General features: G+C 35.4%; 1 protein-coding gene across 8 annotated transcripts in view; it reads left to right on the top strand.

The window, feature by feature from the left end:
• The window catches only part of PPFIA2 (PTPRF interacting protein alpha 2), a 479,591-nt gene that overhangs the window by 78,234 nt on the left and 379,457 nt on the right, over positions 1–21,900 (top strand). For all 8 annotated transcript variants that reach the window (XM_043561607.1, XM_043561611.1, XM_043561608.1 and 5 more), the window contains one exon: positions 6,010–6,063. In XM_043561607.1, the coding sequence (XP_043417542.1) occupies positions 6,010–6,063 (54 nt within the window). The remainder of the gene's footprint in view (positions 1–6,009; positions 6,064–21,900) is intronic.

Below are 21,900 nucleotides of genomic sequence, written 5' to 3'. Positions count from 1 at the left end.
CAAGTTTGACTTTGCATTATTAAATTTTAAATGGCTATAATACATCCAAGTGGAGATCAGAGTAGGCAGTGTGCATCTCAGAGGATAAGTTGGAACTGAATATGTAATTTCCTAATTCATCAGCATACATGATATTTAAAGCCATGGTAGCCAGTACAATCATATAGAGGGTGAAACTAAATGGAAACCACGAGGAAAAGTATTTGAAGGAAGATGGAGCAGTCAGCTTTGTCAGTGTGGCTTATGATCAAGGAAGGTGATGATGAACATTGACCAATGATTCAGCCAATTGGATGTCAATGGCAGCCTTAATAAGAGGGTTGCAGTGATCCAGTGGGGACAAAAGCTGCATGAAGAGAGAATGGGAGATGAGGCACATTTGAGAAATTTTTCTGTAAAAAGGTTGAGAGAAATGCTTAATTTTGATATTTTGAATATATAAATTTTGTAAGCTTCTCTACCAACATAAAATACCCCGTTAAGTGTTTTTAAATACCTTGGCACAAATTATAAATATAATCAATCAGTGAAAATGGTTGATATCTTTTTTTTATTGATTTCACTATACTGATAGACTTTTGATAGATTATTTTAATGCACTCTGTATTGATACTGAATCACTTTCCCTCAAACAATTTCTAAAATGGTCCCAAATTTTAAATATGTATAAACCAAAATTTAAAATATCAGTAGCTGATAACAATATTACAATGTTTTAAGTATTTTTATATTATGTAAAGTGATTTTTTTAGAAGTGTGAAACTTGAAAATTTGATATTAATTTAAATGCAATTCTCAGATTTCGAGATAGTCTGGGTTTATGGCATGTGCAGTGTTAGATTCAGTGTGTTATTTAGAATTTAATTTTCTTCATTTTTAATGTATTTGATACCCAAGCTATTTTAACATCTTTTTTTTTTGACCATACCTGGCTGATCCACTCTTTAGGGATAAAAATAAGGATATGGCAGTAGCCCTGAGGGAGACCTCAATCCCAAAATCTTTTTTTTTTCCCACCTGTATGCAGGGGAAGCAAGACTTAAACAGCGAACTTAAATGATGTGCACTGAAAACCACATGATTAATCCCTAAGCTCCATTATTCAAAGTCTCTGTCAAGGGGGAAAATATGTCAACTCTTGGAGAAGGAGTCACGGGGAGGAGGGTGCAGCTGGGTAACCAACAGCATCAGTGCAGCACAATGTGGAGTTTATTTAACCTGTCCTGATGTGATCCTCGGTGTCCAGGCTGCCCTCAAATCTTACACTTCTTGGAGCCCTGACACTAATTGCTGCTCTTGCAGCTCAACCTTCCCAAGACTTGAGACTTCTGATTCATAAGCCAGCCTTGGCTGACCTAGGAGCAGAGCTCTCCTGCATTAGACGAGGCTGCCTTTACATGGCTTGTGTCAAGGACTGACTAATAATGTCTCTTAGGTATTTGACACCTTGCAGGACAAGTGAAACTTTCATGATCTAAAATCATGTTAAGAGATAAAATTGTTTGTATAGTGAAGGATCCTAGTCAGCAGATGATAGCAACACATATGGTGGAGGCGATGTAATACAGGTGTTTAGCAGCAATGGTACCTGAGCAGCAGCATGTGGGCAGGCACTAGGCTGGCTTGGCATATTTTTATAAGTTCAACCGGGAAACAAGTCAAATGTATTGAAAGAGTCTGTTGCATACACAGCATGACCAAGGTCACCATGGTGTTAGCTCTCTCCATATCCCTCAGAGGGTCAGGACTTGGTGAGACAGGTGGGGTGCTTAGGGCACAAACTTTGAGGAGTCACTGACTCCTAGGATTGTACAGATGCCAACGCTGCTCTTGTAGGCACCTGTAAGAATCAGGTGCCTAAAGGATAAAATTTAAGGAGGCACTCACTGCCAGGATCCTGCACCTGCAGGGTCAGGTCAGTACTTGTATGACCCTTGGAACGAATGCCTCCTTAAATTGTGTGCCCTAGACGTATCAGTTACCTCACTCTTCCTGGCCTGGTCTCTTGTCCCACAGGACAACACTAAATTGGGTGGACCAGATGACAGCAATAGTACGAGGAAGAGGCAACGGGGAGTAGCAAATTCCATAGTGCATCTAAGCAGTTTTACAGCTCGCAGGTGGATCTAGGTTGCGGAAGAATGAGGTGGAAAGTTCCCTGCCTCATTGGTGCCAGAGAGGCAAATGAGAAACAGCTGTATGGAAGCTCTTTCTAAGACTGCCTACCTTGTTATGTTCTCAGAAGGCTGGCAGGACATTCCAGTAAGAATTAGGCCAGCCTGTTGTTTAACTCTGCCTACATGGCCCATGTGGATATGTTCAAGGTAACCAGAATGCAAGGGTAAAGCTATTTCCCTATGGCTGGTATTAAAAAACACAGGTTTGCAGTCCTGCAAATATGTTTGTAACACCACTTCCTGATAGCTACGTGATATTGGGTAAGTTATATAAACTTTTAAAAAAAATTTTTAATGTTTATTCTTAGAGAGAGAGAGCAGGAGAGGGGCAGAGAGGAAAGGAGACACAGAATTTGAAGCAGGCTCCAGGCTCTAAGCTGTCAGCATAGACCCTGACACAGGGTTTGAACCCACGGACATGAGATCATGGCCAGAACCGAAGTCAGATGCTCAATCAACTGAGCTACCCAGGCGCCCCAAGTTACATAAACTTTTTAACCTCTTAAATAAGAAAAGAAGTAAGTACCTTATAAAGCTATAATAATGTTAATGTTTATAAAACATTTACATGGTATGTAATAAATGTTTAAGTAGTAGATATTTTATTAGATGTAAATGAAGCTATTAAATCTAAGTGAACATGGTACGTAATATAGTTAAATAAATCCTGTAACAAGTTTTAAAAATCAGTTTGTTTTCAATGTTTTAGTCAAACAACATTATTATAATAGTAAGTTAAAGTTTCTAGGAAATCAATGTTTTCTACTTTTTGATGTACTTTTGTTGTTATCTATATAGAAAGATATCTAAGTAACAAGATAGATGGATTTGTTAAGGATTTAAGTTATATTTTGCAAACTATTCAAGAACCATCAAAAAATGGACTCACTTTCAGTTCAGTGTTCCTCAAAAGATTTATCTCACCTTTTAATTTTACAACATAAATGCATTCATGCACACTTACGCTCATTATTCATACCTGAAAAATTTATTTTTGCATCAACTGATAGATAAACTATAATTTTGGCATCTGTCCAAGTAGGACACTTTTTTCTAATTTATACTCAAAATAGCACATAAGCTCAAAAAATCATTTTTTCAATTAAATGAATAAACAGTAAGAATGTGCATCTGTACTCTGTTTAGAGTCATGAGTTCCTAGTGTGCTTTAATTCAACATGTTAAAAATCATAAATACCAATGCCTTTGAATTCATCTTCTAAATTCTTTTGCTTAATTTTTCTGAAGATGATAACTATCATGAAAGGCTTAAAATTTTAGAAATGTGAAAATTTGCTCAGTTTAAGATAGCAAGAAATCTTCATATCTATGATACCAAGAAATCTTCAGATATAATTAAAAAAAACATGACAATGCAGGGGTGCCAGGGTGGCTCAATTGGTTAAGTGTCTGACTTCCACTCAGGTCATGATCTCACGGTTCGTGAGTCTGAGCCCCGCATGGGACTCTGTACTTGACAGCTCGGAGCCTGCAGCCTGCTTCAGATTCTGTGTCTCCCCCCTCTCCACCCCTACCCCACTTGCACTCTGTCTCTCTCTCCCAAAAATAAATAAATGTTAAAAAAAATTAAAAAGAAAAAAAATTAAAAAATGGCAATGCATTAAATAAATGGCTAAACTACTTTGAATCTGAATCAGTTTCTCTGTTACCTCTCTGATAATGACATCAGAAATGTTTATCTTTAATGTACTTTATATGTATGTCTATTTAGAAAGGCATATATTAATTCAAAATGTATTTAACGTTATTTTCTTTCATTTTAAATGTACTTAGAAATAACTTTTAATATGAATAGAACTTTGTTTTTTGTCATGGTCATAACAGGTGTGTTTATAAACAGTGCAATGGCTGTGTGTTTTATTTTCTATTTATCTAGTATTTTAGCTACTTTACTACCTAATTTTGTCAGTTCATTCCATGAAATTCTAAAACAGTTTTAAAAGTTATATTTTACCTTTAGATTAAAAATGTTTGCCAGTTTATAAATGTTTCATACTTTACTTTTATTATCTAAGGACATAAGATTACTTAAATGATTTAATGATAACGTTAAAGAACTTATTAGATCAAATAATTTAAATGATTTGATTGTTTATGGTGTACATGGTAGTGAAATAAAGAACTTCAGCAAGACAGGGAGAGCCTTTTACAATAGACTTAACAATGCAGGCGTATTAATTGGGATCTTCCTGTTTTTGAGAGGCAGAAATTTAAAGTTGCAGGCAGGAGAACATGTAGTTTCAAATGTGGCCCAAATGATAGAATCAAGGACTTGGACCCTACCATTATATCTTTCTAAATCCACATTGCCTTAATTTTCCCTAAGACTTCTATCTCATTGGAAGCAGTCTTTCTAAGCCTCTTTTGGAGCTAGAGTGAGGGAGAGGAAGTTCCTCAAAGGGATGCTGACTATGGAAAAATATGATATACAATATATTTGTTACAGTGAAGACAACTTAATAATTTTCTTGGCAAGCATTCCTTGTGGTTGCCTTATCATTTATGGCCCTTGATAAAATATGCATGTAGAAATTCATCGCCCATTGAGTTCCTGTTCAAAGTCAGCTTCTTCTGATGGAAACTTCCATCACACCATTCCTTTCTTCTCCCTTATCCTGCCTTTAATGTTGTCTAATGTTGTCATCACATGCTTATTTCAGCCCCTTGTTTTTGTTTTGTTTTGTTTTTGTTAGGACTCCCTATTTTTGAGATACTAGGGAAATAATGTGATTAAGTCACGAATAAATTTGTAGCATAAATCTCCTTAATGGTATAAAGGAATCAGCTATTTCTCTGATCACAGGTATTTAATTTTCTCTTCCTTCAATCTTGACTCCATTCTCTTTCATCTTTGATTTCTTACTGCAACTGTATTTCTCCTTATCCCTATCCTTTCAACTAGATGCAGACAGATAAGTGACCAGGGTCACAACCAAGAAGCTTTTTATGAAGTATAACTCTTCAGTGGAGCCCCAGACTCCTATCCAGCCCCCTTTGAGCAGAGAGTTTTGGTTTTGTTTTTTCACTTGGGGGACTGGGGTATGATTTAAAACTACGATGGTTGCAAGCATTAAAATCCTGAGAGGTTTTAGTTAAAAATCCAGAATTCTAGCTTTTGAAAAAGTCACATGGTTAGTAACCCTGGAAGCAAAGTCCTGCAACCAAGGTGGAGCTGCATTTGTACCTATAAACAGGCACATGCTCTCCAGTTTGTCGCAGTCACCTGTTTCTCCGTTTATGATATCCTTGACAATATAATCATTACTCAGGCGTGATCTTCTGCGGTTACTGATTCAAGATTCGAAATCAGTCCTTGTAGAAGAATAGCTAGTCTCTTTTAAAAATATTTTTATCTTCCAAGTACAGTAATAGAGTAGACTATACATAATTAAAATTTTTATAGGTTCAGCATTTTCCATGGGATTTGTATTCTTGCAAATAATATGTTAAATTGCAGTTTTGTTAAAATTGCTTTTTTTTTTGTTCTGTCCTCATTTCAACACCTTAGAGAACAAAACATTTGCTTTCCTACCTAGAGCCTAACCTTTTTTTTTCATATTTCAAGACTTGTCTATGTACATTTTTTTTTCTTTTTACAGAGTGTGCAGAATTAGAGGAAATATCTAGATTTTTAGATACAGGTTATTTGTATAGTGTTACAGTGTGCAAGACTGTCTGAAAACAAAACAAAGAAAACAAATGTAGCTGTGTGCCCTAACTTAGTAGCTAAAGAAAATATTATACTATGGGTTTGGGAAATTCTCCATGCTGTTGAGTAGCATTTTACAATCAACACCTCTCCCCTTTTCAGGATATCGAATCCCTAACAGGAGGGCTGACTGGTTCTAAGGGGGCTGATCCACCGGTAAGTTAGATTCTTCATTAAATTTAACTATTGACAAATTGAATTATGTACACACCAGATCATGAGATAGTTACTTGTATACAATTTGTGATATAGATACCTTTTGGAAATCTGTAGTTATTGCATAACTAATACAAAAGTGTGAACTGATTTGAGGTGTTGTTTGCTATTTTTAAAAGTTTTAAGATCTCATAAAATTATCTCCATGTACTGACTTTAAAAATAAGAGTAAAATCTTCATTAGAATGTGTAAATACTTTACGTCCTATGGCCTACACCAAAACTTTTGGAACATGAGGGGAGGTTTTACCATTCTAAATATGAATGTATGATTTGGGTTGCAATATATTTTCTAGTTACTGAGAAAAATTATTGTATCAGCCCATTTTATCAACAGTGTTAATGTGTGATATTGCTGTTTCTTTTCTACTTTATCTGGGAAGCTTCTGGAAAATTAGAAAAAGTGCTCTAAAGTTTTAAACGATTATTATTTGTAAGCAATAAGAAGAGATTGATAGTCTAGTATTGGAATATCTTGGTACTTTCTGTGATATCTGCTTTCAGAAAATATTGATTAAGATAACATTTATGTGATTCCATGTTTGAAGTACAAACATGAGTTCGTGGTGTATATCTTAAGTAATAAGATTCAATCTGTTTCAACAGAAAATCAATGCATAAATTTCTATCACTGTTTGCTTTTCACTTGGCACTGTGAGGTTTAATGCAGAACACACAGAACCTACTCTCATCAATTTTAGCTATACTTCCTCTAGGTCTCTAGGATCTAGGTGGAGGCATAATCACATTAAAACATCAGTGAGGTGTTCAAAGACAACTTTCAACGGCACCTCTTTCTCTCCTGTCTCCCTCATGTGTCCATGATGTTGTCTGATCTTCATCAAATTACTCCTAAAGTAGGCTAAACAACATATTTTAGTCCTATCCCTTCCTTTTATTTTCAGTGTCTGAATTTATGTGGGAAAAATGTATTGTCTTCAGGTATCTGCGTATATTTAGTCCCTGAACCTATTACATTACAGTATAAAGCAAGATGAAATGTAAGTCAGCCAGCGAGTATATTGTGACAGGATTTACAGGCAGCCCTATATTCAAGTAGTGTAGGTGAATGTTTATGTGATGTAATTTCAGCCTGCTGCTTAGCATGGTGTTTTACGTAGTACTCAAATTTTATTAGGAAGTAAACCCATTTCGTTCCAAATCGCACCCTCATAGGTCTACTGATTCTTAAAAGAATTCCACAATTAGAGATCAGTTGGTTTTAAAGGGATTTGTCCCTGGCTCAAATAAAAATTAAACACCTCTTTTCTGCAAGGGGTGATTAAAATCTTATTCATTATTTATATGTTAAAATAAGTTAAGCATGTCCTTTCAAGAAACATTTTCCAAATATGGAAAATTGAGTGGGCTTAAAGCCTAGTTGTTGAAAGAAGCTCCTTGCAGGGAAAAAAGATCACAGAAAGGAATGATGGTGTACAGAAGGCAAGCCTCATCAACTTCATTCCCAATTGCTAAAAGTGAAGTGTGTGTGTGTGTGTGTGTGTGTGTGTGTGTGTGTGTGTAGTTTATAATATTGTGAAGATAGATGTTCCCTCTTGGCCGTGCCCTACCATGATGTTGGATATTTTATACTGCTGCCTGTATTTTCAGAAATTCAATGACTATGCCTATTTTTTACCTTTTTGTAGAATGGAAAACTTGCAGATTTTAGAGTACATAAGAGCTTAGGCAATCTAATTAGGGGTTAACAGTACACATACATTTAGTACCCCCATTGTTAAAGATTTATCTAGAATATATTACTGATGCTATTTAATAAAATCATTTTTAGTCCCATATAAACCTTATGTAGAACAGTCTAAGTAGAGATGAAATGGTAATAGTATCTAGTGTTACTTCAGTCATTTAAGAGTAAGACATTGAATGGAGTTGTTGTTCTTGCCCCGAAGTTAGAAAAAAAGTCAGATTATATTAATTATAACCTAAACCCATTTGAAGTTTTATATAACTTTTCCTTTCTCTAAAAAACATTTTTATAATAGGTCATCTAAATACTATTGTCCATTTCTAAAGTTATGTCTTTTGCATAAGTGTTTACAATATATTACCAAAATTATTCAACAGTGAAATTTTTATTGGTAAGAAATTCAAGGTCCTTTACTTCCCCCTCATTATACAGAATGTATAAAGTGCTGAATGAATGGCGTCTTATAATACATCACAATGGTGCAGAGCTGTGAAATAATTTCTTTACCAGTATAACAGAAATCTCAGGGATATTTTTAAATGTGTTATATTAAAAAATTGTAATTTTTTTCTCTGTGTATGCATGTATTATTTCTGAAGCATGGGAAAAAAGTGAAGTTTATATTATTTTAAATAGTATACATGTACAAAAAGTTGTGTACATTTGTAAATGTAATTATAAATAAGTTTGCATACCTGGAAAGAATAAATTTGAGGAAGTCCAAGAATATAGTTTACATTAATATTTTTAACAATAAATGTTAGCAAGTTTCTTTTTGAAAATTCAAGCAGTCTCAGTTTCAATACTGATAATGAATGGGAATATCATTCATTTATGATTTTCAGGAGCAATTCAAGTTTTATGATGGCTTTCTTTCTCTGAAAAGGATTTCAAGAGGATTTTTTTTTAATTCAGAAACTGAAAATTAATTGATTCAGTAGATAGAATTTACAGATTTTTCTCAATCACAGTTATTTTAAGAACTCTTCCATCATTGAGAAATGTATTAACGGTTTAATATTACCTTGAAACTGCTTTTGAAAAACTGTATCAGACATAGTCTACATTTAGCATATGTTTTTCATTCACAAAAATTGGATCACAAGTTAACTTCCAGTGTAAAAACATAACATATATTTACATATAAAAATAAAGTGAAAGAAAACGTATAATTAAAATCTAAAGGGTAAAAATATCATTAAGTTAAATAGTGCTTTTTATATACCATTTACCATAGTGTTTTAATTTTTTTTCTTGGTTTTATTTAAATTCCAGTGTAATTAACATACAGTTTATGTTTCAGATATATAGTGATTCCACATTTCCATACAACACCCGGTGCTCATCACAACAAGTGCCCTCCTTAATCCCCATCAATTTCACCCATCTCCACCCCTACCTTCCCCCTGGTAACGAGCAGTTTGTTCTCTATAGTTTGTTCTCTATAGTCTATATAGTCTGTTTTTTGATTAGCCTCTCTCTCTTGTTTTTTCCCTTTGCTCATTTGTTGTTTTTTTAAGTTCCACATATGAGTGAAATCAAATGAATTTATCTTTCTCTGACTGACTTACTTTGCTTAGCATACTTTCTAGTTCCATCCATGTCATTGCAAATGGCAAGATTTCATTTTCTTGTATAGCTAAGTAATATTCCTCTGTGTGTGTGTGTGTGTGTGTGTGTGTGTATACCTCACGTCTTTTTTTTCCTAATGTTAATTTATTTTTATTTTTATCTTTTTAATACAATTTATTGTCAAATTGGCTTCCATACAACACCCAGTGCTCATCCCAACAAGTGCCCTCCTCAGTGCCCATCACCCACTTTCCCCTCTCCCCCACCACCCATCAACCCTCAGTATGTTCTCTGTATTTAAGAGTCTCTTACGGTTTGCTTCCCACCGTCTGTGTTTGTAACTTTTTTCCCCCTTCCCTTCCCCCATGTTCCTCTGTTAACTTTCTCAAGGTTCACATATGAGTGAAAACATACGATATCTGTCTTTCTCTGAGTTATTTCACTTAGCATAATACCTTCCAGTTCCATCCACATTACTGCAAATGGCAGGATTTCATTCTATCTCATTGCCAAGTAGTATTGCATTGTATATATAAGCCACATCTCCTTTATCCATTCATCAGTTGATGAACATTTAGGGTCTTTCCATAATTTGGCTATTGTTGAAAGCGTTGCTATAAACATTGGGGCACAAGTGCGCCTATGCATCAGCACCCCTGTATCCCTTGGGTAAATTCCTAGCAGTGCTATTGCTGGGTCATAGGGTAGTCTGTTTTTAATTTTTTGAGGAACCTCCACACTGTTTACCAGAGAGGCTGCACCAGTTTGCATTCCCACCAACAGTGCAAGAGGGTTCCTGTTTCTCCACATCCTCACCGGCATCTGTTGTTTCCTGAGTTGTTCATTTTAGCCACTCTGACCAGTGTAAGGTGGTATCTCATTGTGGCTTTGATTTGTATTTCCCTGATGATGAGTGATGTTGAGCATCACTTCATGTGTCTGTTGGCCATCTGGATGTCTTCTTTAGAAAAGTGTCTATTCATGTCTTTTGCCCATTTCTTCACTGGATTATTTGTTTTTTGGGTGTGGAGTTTGGTGAGTTCTTTATAGATTTTGGATACTAGCCTTTTATCCGATATGTCATTTGCAAATATCTTTTCCCATTCCATCAGTTGCCTTTTGGTTTTGTTGATTGTTTCCTTTGCAGTCCAGAAGCTTTTTATCTTGATGAGGTCCCAATATTCATTTTTGCTTTTAATTCCCTTGCCATTGGAGATGTGTTGAGTAAGAAGTTGCTGCGACTGAGGTCAAAGAGGTTGTTGCCTGCTTTCTCCTCTAGGGTTTTGAAGGTTTCCTGTCTCACATTCAGGTCTTTCATCCATTTTGAGTTTATTTTTGTGTATGGTGTAAGAAAGTGATCTAGTTTCATTCCTCTGTATGTTGCTTTTCAGTTTTCCCTGCACCATTTGCTAAAGAGACTGGCTTTTTTCCATTGGATACTCTTTCCTGCTTTGTCAAAGATTAGTCAGTCATACGTATGTGGGTCCAATTCTGAGTTGTCTATTCTATTCCACTGGTCTATGTGTCTGTTTTTGTGCCAATACCATACTGTCTTGATGATTAGCTTTGTAGTAGAGGCTAAAGTCTGGAATTGTGGATGCCTCCTGCTTTGGTCTTCTTCAGTGTTACTTTCACTATTTGTATCCCACATCTTCTTTATCCATTCATCAATTGATAGACACTTGGGCTGTTTTCATAATTTGGCTGTTGTAGATAATGCTGCTATAAATATCAGGAAGTATATAGAAATACAGGTCTACCTTAAGAAGCAAGAAATATCTCAAATAAATAACCTAATATTACATCTAAAGGAGCCAGAAAAGGAACAACAAATGAAGCCTAAAGCTAGCCGAAGAAAGGAAATAAAGATTAGAGCAGAAATAAATGATATAGAAGCTAAAAAAAAAAAATAGAACAGATAAATGAAACCAGGAGTTGGTTCTTTGAAAAAAATAATAAAATTGGTAAACCTTTTGCCAGAATTATTAAAAAGGAAAGAGAAAGGACCCAAATAAATAAATCACAAATGAGAAAGGAAAAATAACAATCAACACTACAGAAATACAAAAACTCATAAGAGAATATTATGTAGAACTAAATGCCAGCAAATTGGATAACCTAAAAGTGGATAATTTCCTAGAAACATACAAACTACCAAAATTGAAACAGGAAGAAATAGAAAACTTGAACAGACCAGTAAGTGGCAATAATAAAAGAAAATCTCCTAACGAATAAACAAAAGTCCAGGGCCAGATGGCTTCACAGGCAAATTATACCAAATATTTAAAGAAGAGTTACTACCTGTTCTCTCAAACTGTTCCAAAAAAATAGAAATAGAAGGAAGACTTCCAAACTCATTAGATGAAACCAGCATTACCCTGATACCAAAGCCAGGTAAAGACTCCACTAAGAAAGAAAACTATAGGCCATTATCCCCAATGAACATGGATGCAAAAATTCTCAATAAAATACTAACAAACTAAATACAATAATACGTTTAAAAAAATTATTCACCATGATCAAGTGGAATTTATTTATGAGTTGCAAGGGTGGTTCAATATTTTCAAATCAATCATTGTGTTATATCACATTAATAAGAGAAAGGGTAAGAACCATATGATCATTTTAATCGATGCAGATAAAGCATTTGACAAAGTACAACATCCATTCATGGTGTTTTAAAGTTTAAAAAAAATATTAAAATATAAAAATCTGGTGAAATTTCTTATGAGGGTGTCCAGGTGATCAGTTGTCAGACAACGTTTAGGAAGACCAGGGTAAGATCTAAACCACTCAGCTTCAGAGAGCCAAGAGGATTTTGGATACTGAAGACTGGGACACAAAGCACAAATATTCCTAGACAGATGTTCTAGCTGCAGTTGGTATCTGGAGAGCTGTGGTATGTAGTCATGTGAAACCAGTATTGTGATGGATCGCTGTCTAGCCCATGAGCCAGAGCCAGAGGTGTTGACCAGCCCCACTCAAGAAGCAGGATTTGTCCCAGCCTATGGGCTAATTCTAATCTGCAGCTAGAATTTAGTAGCTCGACTTGGCCATAAAACTTAAGTTTAATGACAGCAGACCCATACAGACTAACATACACAATGAGGAAGGTTTCTTTTCTTAATTTGGTTTAAGAAATGTCTGATTATTAATTAGCTGTTTGCTTTCTTATCATTTTTGATTCTTTTTAAGGGTCAATATGGGCAAAATCTGATAGGGACAAACCCTAAACTACATGAAACACATTTTTGAACATATTTCACTGTAACATACATATTGGTTAAATGCGGAAATGTCATGATATTTCATAGTGCTAGTATCAGTGTTTGAATTAAGTCTACCTCATTGCCTCATCCAGAACTTATAGCAGTAAAACTGGGGCTATGCAGTCCCTTCCCTGTTTTTCTTTCTGTTTGTTACGTTGGAGTAACAGGATCTATAAATTTGCTTCTTACAGAACTTAGTTCTTTTCATTGTTCTGTTTCCTTTATCCAAATGCTAATGGTTCTTTTTATTTCTAACGTATGGTGAATAAGTGGATGCCCATCTACGCCATATCCTTGGGTTTGATATGTACACCATCCTAAACATTCTCTAGCTTTATTAATTTTCTCCACTAAAGAACCAGAATTGTACATTCCATATTTTGCTTTTTTCTGTTCTCATTTTAATATCTTCCTGATGGTTCTGAGCAATTTGGGTAAATACTCCATAGAATTTGAAACAAATTTATTTTCTTGAGGGTGGTGTTTAGACCAGGTTATATATTTTTCAAGTTCTGAATGGTCTTAAATTTTTAGTCTCCAAAACCAATTTTAATTTGATTATTCAAAAAATGCCAGTGTTCTACTTATTTGCTTCAAAAGATAAGAGAATAAAAAAAGTAAATCTGAATTGTGATATAATATAGTTTATTTCAACCTAGACTTTATATTGCTATATTACATACTTTAATTCTTCTATTTATTTATTTGAAATTCAGTGTATATTTGAGTATACACTATGTGTTAGACATTCGTTTAGGTTTTGGAAATAGTGATGTACAACACACAGTTTCTCACTTCAGAATCTTACGATGTAGCGGAGTAGACAGGTTGGTAAAAACAATTCCAGTGTAAACTAAACACAGGATGAGATGAAAATGAGTAAGATAATTCATATAATCTGATTGTTAGAAGTGAAAGGGGCTGGAGAATCAAGGAAGGTGAATAGAAGAAAATACTGCCTAACTTAATAAGTATAGGATAAGTTGAAGTTTGCCAACTGAGGAGAGTGGGCATCGCATTTTAAGCAGAGGAAACAGTGTGTGTGCATAGGTCAAAAAAAGTGAAAATAACTTACTGTGGCTAGAGTATGAATAAGCTGGAGTGTTGGAGGTAATGGTGAAGATAAAAGGCTAGGTTAGGCCAGGGCAAGACATGAGAAATTTCATGGAAAGAATTTGTTCTCTATAGTAAGAACCATGAAAAACCATTAAAGTCTTTTTTTTTTTTTTAATTTTTTTTTTCAACGTTTATTTATTTTTTTAGGGACAGAGAGAGACAGAGCATGAACGGGGGAGGGGCAGAGAGAGAGGGAGACACAGAATCGGAAACAGGCTCCAGGCTCCGAGCCATCAGCCCAGAGCCCAACATGGGGCTCGAACTCACGGACCGCGAGATCGTGACCTGGCTGAAGTCGGACGCTTAACCGACTGCGCCACCCAGGCGCCCCCCATTAAAGTCTTTAAACAGCAGATCACTTAATCAGCTCTGTCAAACATTTTTTTTTTATTCCACTTGTAGAGTGATTTATAAAAGTCTAAAAAGCAAGAGAACAAGTGAAAGGCTCTTGCAGTCATCCCAAAGAAAGATAATAAAAATGATAACTGCAGCATGTGTGTGTGTGTGTGTGTGTGTGTGTGTGTATCCCACTAAATTATAATACTAATAGAAGGCCATATCTCAAGAGAATGTCAACATTTTGAGTGAAACACTGAATGATTAATATGAACCTATAGAGTGGCAGTGAGAATGGAGAGGGATGGACCGATTGATGAGTTAGTAAGGACACAGTGAATACTCAAGAATAAGAGGTTGTTCAGAGAGGGGAGAATGAGACATACTGAGAACTTAAGGCTGACTTTGTTTTGGCAATTGAGTGAATGGAAGACAAGAATAGAGACAAGAATACCATGAGGTAGTGCACTTTTAGAGGGGGGATGATGAGTTCAGTTTGGACACATTAATTTGAGCTGACACAGTTGGGAATGTATGAATGATGTTGGAATTTCTAGGTGAGATCTCATTTAGAGCCATTGATTTGGACATGTAGAATAGTCAGTAATTGAAGCCATTGGAGTTGATGAAGTTACCTCCAAAAAAGGTATTCCAAGTGATGTTCATTGTAAACTTCAGAGGAAGAAAAGAATTTAAGTAATAATCAGAGGAAAGGGAAAGATCAGAGGGAAAGTAGGCCTCAAAAAAGAGCAGAGATGGGTGCAAGGAAGGAATACCAGGAAGCTGTGGAATCAAACATGCTGAAGTCAAGAGAAAGTGGTGATAAGGGTTACTAGCAGTTTCACGATGTTGAGAGTAGGAGAACAGAGTGCCCATTTTATTGAGCCACAGGAAGATAAAGTGTTCTAGGTGAGAATAATTTAAATGGCATTAACTTGGGTAGAATCACATTTCCAGTGACCTGAACGATAAAATGGAAGACTTGGATTCAGTGACTACAGAAAACAATCTCAAAGAGCTTGATTATGAAAAGTGGGAGGGAATAATTCCTGATATAGGTTATGAGGTCGAGTGTGTTGAAACATATGGAAAGCACATAAAGCGGGAGGAGAATTTACTGAGGAAAGATAAATTAATTGATAGAGCACAAGGTGAGGCAAAAAAGCAAGGACTCCAGCGCATATTATGGAGAAAGAGCAATGTGCCTTCAAATGTGAAATGAGTGAGAAAGAAAAGATTGTTTTCAGAAATATGTTTCTCAAAAACATTCACAGGTGGAGGTCTTAAGAAGTTGAAAGTTTCCATTTAATAGCTTTTATTTTCCTCATGAAGTATAAAGGTGCTAATTAGCTGATAGTAGCAGGGAAGAAAATAGAATAAGGAATTTCAGGAATACAGAGATTTATCTAGCCATTATGGATTATGGGAGAACTATGTAAATCACAGATGGATTACTGGAAAGTGTTAGGGGTCCACATGTGGTTTTAGGCAGTGAATTTGTAATGATTTTAAGTGACTCAAAGGTGTGTTTTCAAAACAGTGCTCAGGTGTTGGAGGGGAGAATGCCTGCAAGCATTTTAATTTCAGGTTGCTCTGCCAGACCATAGCTATGGAAGGGCAATGGGGCAAGATAATGGAGAATGTTAGCAAAGATGCCGTACAGTCTAAGCTGAATAAGAATTGCAGTGGAGATAGGAAGAAATTGATAAAACGAGAGGATTCAAAGTTCTTAATAAATTTGAAAAATAGTTGCAGTGGGTGTAGGGAAAAGGATAAAAGGTTATGGTGAGAGAGTAAGATGCTTGATTTAAGCATTTCAGGACCCAAACATTGCCAGGTCTAATAAGATCCAGGTTGTGGTCATGGGAATGGGTGAAGTGCAGAGGGAATGAGGCTCATTGAGTTTGAGGATGCCAAGACAGTGAGGGACCAGTGTAGGATGATCATATCTGTGAATCCTGCAATCTTTCTTACTACATTCATTCCCTTGATAATCCCAACCTATTTGACAGCTTAAGTGGCATCTAGGAACTGAAAACTGAATAATTTACATTTCTACACTGGGTAACTTTCCTGAACTTTAGACTTGTGTATCCAACTAAATGTTTGACATATCGTCTTATACACTCAAAAAAGGAATTTAAAGCATGACAAATTAAAAATTGAGCTTCTGATCAGCTCTGTCGCTCTCTACAAATTTCTTGCAGTTTTCCCCATATCAGTTAATGGCTACTATTTCAAAAAAATCAAGACCTAGAGTCATTTTACAGGTTCTGTCTTCATAATTTATGTAGAATCCAACCAAGTCTCACTACCCCTAGAAAACTATCAGCCTTGTCAAAGCCATCATACTTTCTCATGTGCATATGCTCAGTGAACCAAGCAGGATAAGTTTGTTAAAGTCAGATCATGTCACATCTAGGCTTGAATCATTGTTGGCTTCCCATCAGAATAAAATTCCCAAAGCTAGTGAAGTAGCTTCTAAGACCCTTTATGACTTCTCTCATTACAGTGCCTCTACGAACTCATCTACCTTTTTATTTTTCCAAAGGTCATTCCACTTTGGTTGTACTAATAATTTGCTACTCTTGACCCAGGCAAGCACTTGCTATTATTTCTTCTGCCTGCCATGCTCCTTCCCCAGATATCACCATGGCTTACTCCCTCATTTTCTTTACGTTTCCCTTAAAATGCTATTTGAACAGAGGGATCATCCGTGAACACCCAATATTCTTTTCCTTGCCTCTATGTGTTTACTGTTAGTGTTCTTCAACTAGAATACAAACTATATGGTTAGGGTCTTTGTCTCTTTTGTTCAGTATAATATCCAAAGATCTAGAAATAAAATCTGTTATATGAATTCTTCAATATCGATTTGCTGAATAAGTAAGAACAAACACATTTTAGGCACATGATTTATATGATTGTATTTGTGTGCTTAAAATGATTACTAGAATACTGCACGGAGAAAGAGATTAAGAATGTTATAAAAATTCTGTAATGAGATTACACAGTTATACTATGATAGTGGTAGTAAGAATTAAAATAGCAGAGCTAAAACCTTAAAAAAAAAACAATATTGGTAGAACTTTTTGGTGGGGAAGGAAGTGAGACTCATGGATAAATTCAAAAATTGGCCACTGGGGGAAAAAATAACAGCAATATAAAACCAGAAGGATATATGTTTGTATGCTGTGTATCTTATTTATCTTGTTTACTATCACTATATAATAATTCCCCTTGAAAGGAGAATGCTTCTCTCTGGCTTATAGCCACATTTTCAATGCTTTGAACATAGTGGGCCTTCAGTAAGCATTTAATGATCAAATGAATGAAGCAAGAGTAGTAACGCTAAAGGGTCTTCAGAAGGTGAAACTGTGAACCAAGTATTGCAAACTTCAGTATAAGGGAGGAAAAAAAGGAGACATAGTATAAAAGATAAAAAAAAAACAAACGAAACTTCCATTGTTGATTCAAAATACTATTTTAAGCTCCAAAACATATACTACTAATGATAAATATCCCCACATTCTATGGAGAAGTGCTAGACATACTCACCACAGACTTACTAAGTAATAATTACAGTAATATCAGTCCTGCCACTGTGAATGATCACCTTGATTCTGAGAGATGACCAGCAAGGAGTCAGCAAAATTTCAGCTGTAGGGAGTGCTACAGGGTTTTTACCCTGTGAAAGAGAGAAGGGTGTGCTTCTCCTAAATCAAATGAAGGTGAGCCCAAAACAGTGACTCAAAGAAGGACCCAGTGGCATCTGCATGTTTGGATATTTATTCAGTAGCTAAATCAGTATGTGGTTCCATGGAATAGATGTAAAGTAAGGAGGGAAAGAAATTAATGTGTATCACTTGGATGCATAACCAGTAAATTAGATATTTGCTTCCTATCTAGTAAACTTGAATGGCAGAAGCATGATTAGGGCAATGGAAAGGGGTCTTAATAGGAGTGGCTGTTAAAACTAGAGTTTGTTGTGTCAAAGATGCATGAGCTTCTCATGGACCAGGTTGATGAGGTAGAAGGATAATGGAACCTTCCTAAGATGGCTACTTTCTACCACAATGGGACCCAGTATTAAGAATTAAAAGAATGTCAAATATTCTGCCAAAGATAGAAGCTGGGATATGAGGGGAGGCAAGTGGTTAGTCATGAAGCAAATAACAAAATGCCTGTGTCAATGAACTGTGTAGCATGGGACATCCCCATGGGAGGATGTCCAGGGAATTCCCTAATGAATCCCAGTTTAAAATTTTAATATTTAGGCACCTGGCATATATAAGTCACCAATCATATAAGACTTGGCCTATTTTTGTCTATTATCTCTTTCATACCCCTGTCCTAACCTAGAAGGAAGGTTTGTGAAAAAGAAGATAGGTGAAAAAAAAAAAAAGAATCATTTCCCTCTTCCCAATATGAGTTCCTCAGTCCTAAATCGGACTGATCAATTGAGTTGAATAAGAAAAAAAAGTTAGAGAGGGAGGGCACCAAACCATAAGAGACTCTTAAAAACTGAGAATAAACTGAGGGTTGATGGGGGGAGGGAAGGAGGGGAAAGTAGGTGATGGGCAATGAGGAGGGCACCTGTTGGGATAAGCATTGGGTGTTGTATGGAAACAAATTTGATAATAAATTTCAGGAAAAGAAAAAAATTAAAGTATTCCAAATGAAACAAACAAACAAAAAAAAGAAACTAAAGTTTTGATACAGTCTTAAAATCCAAAATAAGACTTTTCTTATAAGGACTATGCTCAAGCTCAAGGAGTTAGACATAAGGAGGGAATATATGACAAAGCTTATTTAATGGCAAGGATGGATGAAAAATGAAGTTGGTATTTATTTAGATCTGTTACCTGTATGCAGTTACTCATTTAAATTGAATTCAGCTCATTAAATAAAGTCATTTATATTGTGGAAAGACCATGACATTTATAGCTATTAATGACAAGGAGGGGTGAAGCAGGGGGTTTACTCGAAGTGAAGATGGTTTTACTTGAGACTGGAGAAGTAATGGATTAGAAATTCTAATGGCTTTCAAGAAGGATGCCAACTTTACCTTCTGAAGTGAGCTGAGAAATTATGAACAGAATAATCTTAGTGCTACCCATGAAGCCATATAAATTCATTTCAGTTAAGATGAAGCGATGGTGATCTCCTTCAACAAAGTGATAAAATACACAGGAAAGATTATTTACTATAAAATAGGAATTTCAGAAGGCATGATGAAAAGTTTGAAGGGAAGAGTGGAAAGTAAGATAAAGAGCAAACAGAATACTACAGGATAAATATGCTAGAGAGACTTGGTGACTTAGAAAGGTTAACATTTTGGGGCGCCTGGGTGGCGCAGTCGGTTAAGCGTCCGACTTCAGCCAGGTCACGATCTCGCGGTCCGTGAGTTCGAGCCCCGCGTCAGGCTCTGGGCTGATGGCTCGGAGCCTGGAGCCTGTTTCCGATTCTGTGTCTCCCTCTCTCTCTGCCCTTCCCCCGTTCATGCTCTGTCTCCTTCCGTCCCAAAAATAAATAAACGTTGAAAAAAAATTAAAAAAAAAAAAAAAAAAGAAAGGTTAACATTTTGTGTATCCCCTAAAGATGAAAAAAGTTAATAACTGGCAGGAAACGTTCTGTAATGATTCATACAAAGTGTACATATAGATGTTGCTCAGACTGTAATTTACAAAAAATAAACTCTGTCTCTCTGTCTCTCTCTCTCTCTCTCTCTCTCTCTCTCTCTATATATATATATATGTGTGTGTGTGTATATAGACATAGTCTCTCTCTCTCTCTCTCTCTCTCTCTCTCTCTACACACACACACACACACACACACACACACACACACACACATTCAGCAATGTAGTATACAAATTACATTTTTTGTAAATCTATACTTGAATTGTTTTGTAATCCATGAGAAAATAGCATAAGATGTAGTAATTTAGAGTGTGGGCTCTGGAAAATGGCCTCAATTTGAGTTTTGGCTCTGTCCCTTTTAGGTATGTGTAATTTTGACCAACTTATTTGAAGTTACTTACTTCATTGTGCTTCAGTTTCCTAAACTATACGATGAGGGTAAAAATATAATCTCTTTCATAGGGTGGTTATATTTTTTTAATTTTTTTAATGCTTATTTTATTTTATTTTATTTTATTTTATTTTATTTTATTTTATTTTTGAGAGACAGAGAAAGACTGGGCGTGAGCAGGGGAAGGGCAGAGAGAGAGGGAGACACAGAATCTGAAGTAGGCTCCAGGCTCTGAGCTGTCAGCACAAAGCCCGACGTGAGGCTTGAACTCACGAACCATGAGATTATGACCTGAGCCGAAGTTGGACACTTAACTGACTGAGCCACCCAGGTGCCCCCACAGGGTGGTTATATGTAATGAGATACCACATACAGAATGCTTCAGATAGTGTGTGGTATGTGCAGATCCTCAGTGTTTACCATCGTAATTTTTATATAAATGAAAGTCTTCATTAAGTAATATGGGGTCATTGCAAAGAATTGGCTTAGAGTGTATGCTATATTTTAATTGGAGATGGAAAAGCAATAGTCTGTGTAAATTATATTTAAATCGGTCCAACCCAATAATTTGATGAACTCCTAAGGATGTTCTTCTTAAGACGTGGGTATATACCAGGGTGGATAGGGAATAAGAAAGAAAGGAATCTGTTTCATTGCAATCAATTAATATTTTTAACTTGTCAGAAAAGGTAGTTAAAGTATTGATGGCATGAATATGTAGCCAAAATGCTGAAAGTAGTTCAGATGCAGAAATTTTATCATGAGAGAAATGTGATTTTTAGCATATATGGTACCATGATTCCCATGCTGTTATTTCCTACTCATTAAGGCATTACTGATTAGAACTCTTTAAGTGAGCGTTTATATTTCAGCACAATCAAACTACTCACTTAAAGGGGACATTAGAATGTGGCTTCCTATATTCAAAAGCATGTGGTAAGTGTGGAAGTGAGAAAAGAGATGAATTATAGACTAACATCTGAAAGCTGGGTTTGGAATAATGCTGAATGTAGGAAGCATTTATGAGGTCTTTCAGCATATTGTTTCACTAATGATTAATGTGATAAGAAATATTTTAGAAATGATTTCCCCAGTGTAGGTCATTATTTGAGAAGCTCGGTAATGAAACAACTCCTTGTTGGAAATAGAGTCTTGGTATTTACTGTTAATTTTTAATTTTAAGAAAAAAGATTTTTGAAAAAAATTTGAGGGAAAACCAAAGTTTTTCATGTGAATGAAAAAGACAGAAGTAAAATAAATTATGAACTTACATTATTGCAAAGATACATTATTTTTGTTAATAATAATATTAAACATTGGAAGATATACTGATATATTCTGTTTTCTGATCATATGAAGTTCAATATAAATTAATGCACTTATCTTTGCTCTCCAAAATACCTTTTTCCAAAATAGTAATATAATTTCAACCACAGACATTGTACCCATTTATATTTTGTTCTTTTGTTCCTGCCTTCTTTTCTCTACTGTTTATTTTTATTATACATAATGTGTTTATTTGTGTATATGTACATATGTATATTTTTATATATAACATATGTAAACACATATATAACATATATAACATATGTACTCATATATATATATATATATATATATATATATACTTTTCCTACAAAAAGCAGAACAGATTTTTTAGTTTGAGTTCTTAGCTAAATAAGAGGCTGGTTTCTAATTAGATTGTTATTATCTAACACAATAAAGTGGAACTATTTTTATTTT

This window comes from Prionailurus bengalensis, chromosome B4 (genome assembly GCF_016509475.1).
Source record: "Prionailurus bengalensis isolate Pbe53 chromosome B4, Fcat_Pben_1.1_paternal_pri, whole genome shotgun sequence".
In the NCBI taxonomy this organism is placed as follows: Eukaryota; Metazoa; Chordata; class Mammalia; order Carnivora; family Felidae; genus Prionailurus; species Prionailurus bengalensis.
Note: the sequence above shows the minus strand (reverse complement) of the source record. Positions and strands in the feature narration are given on the sequence as shown.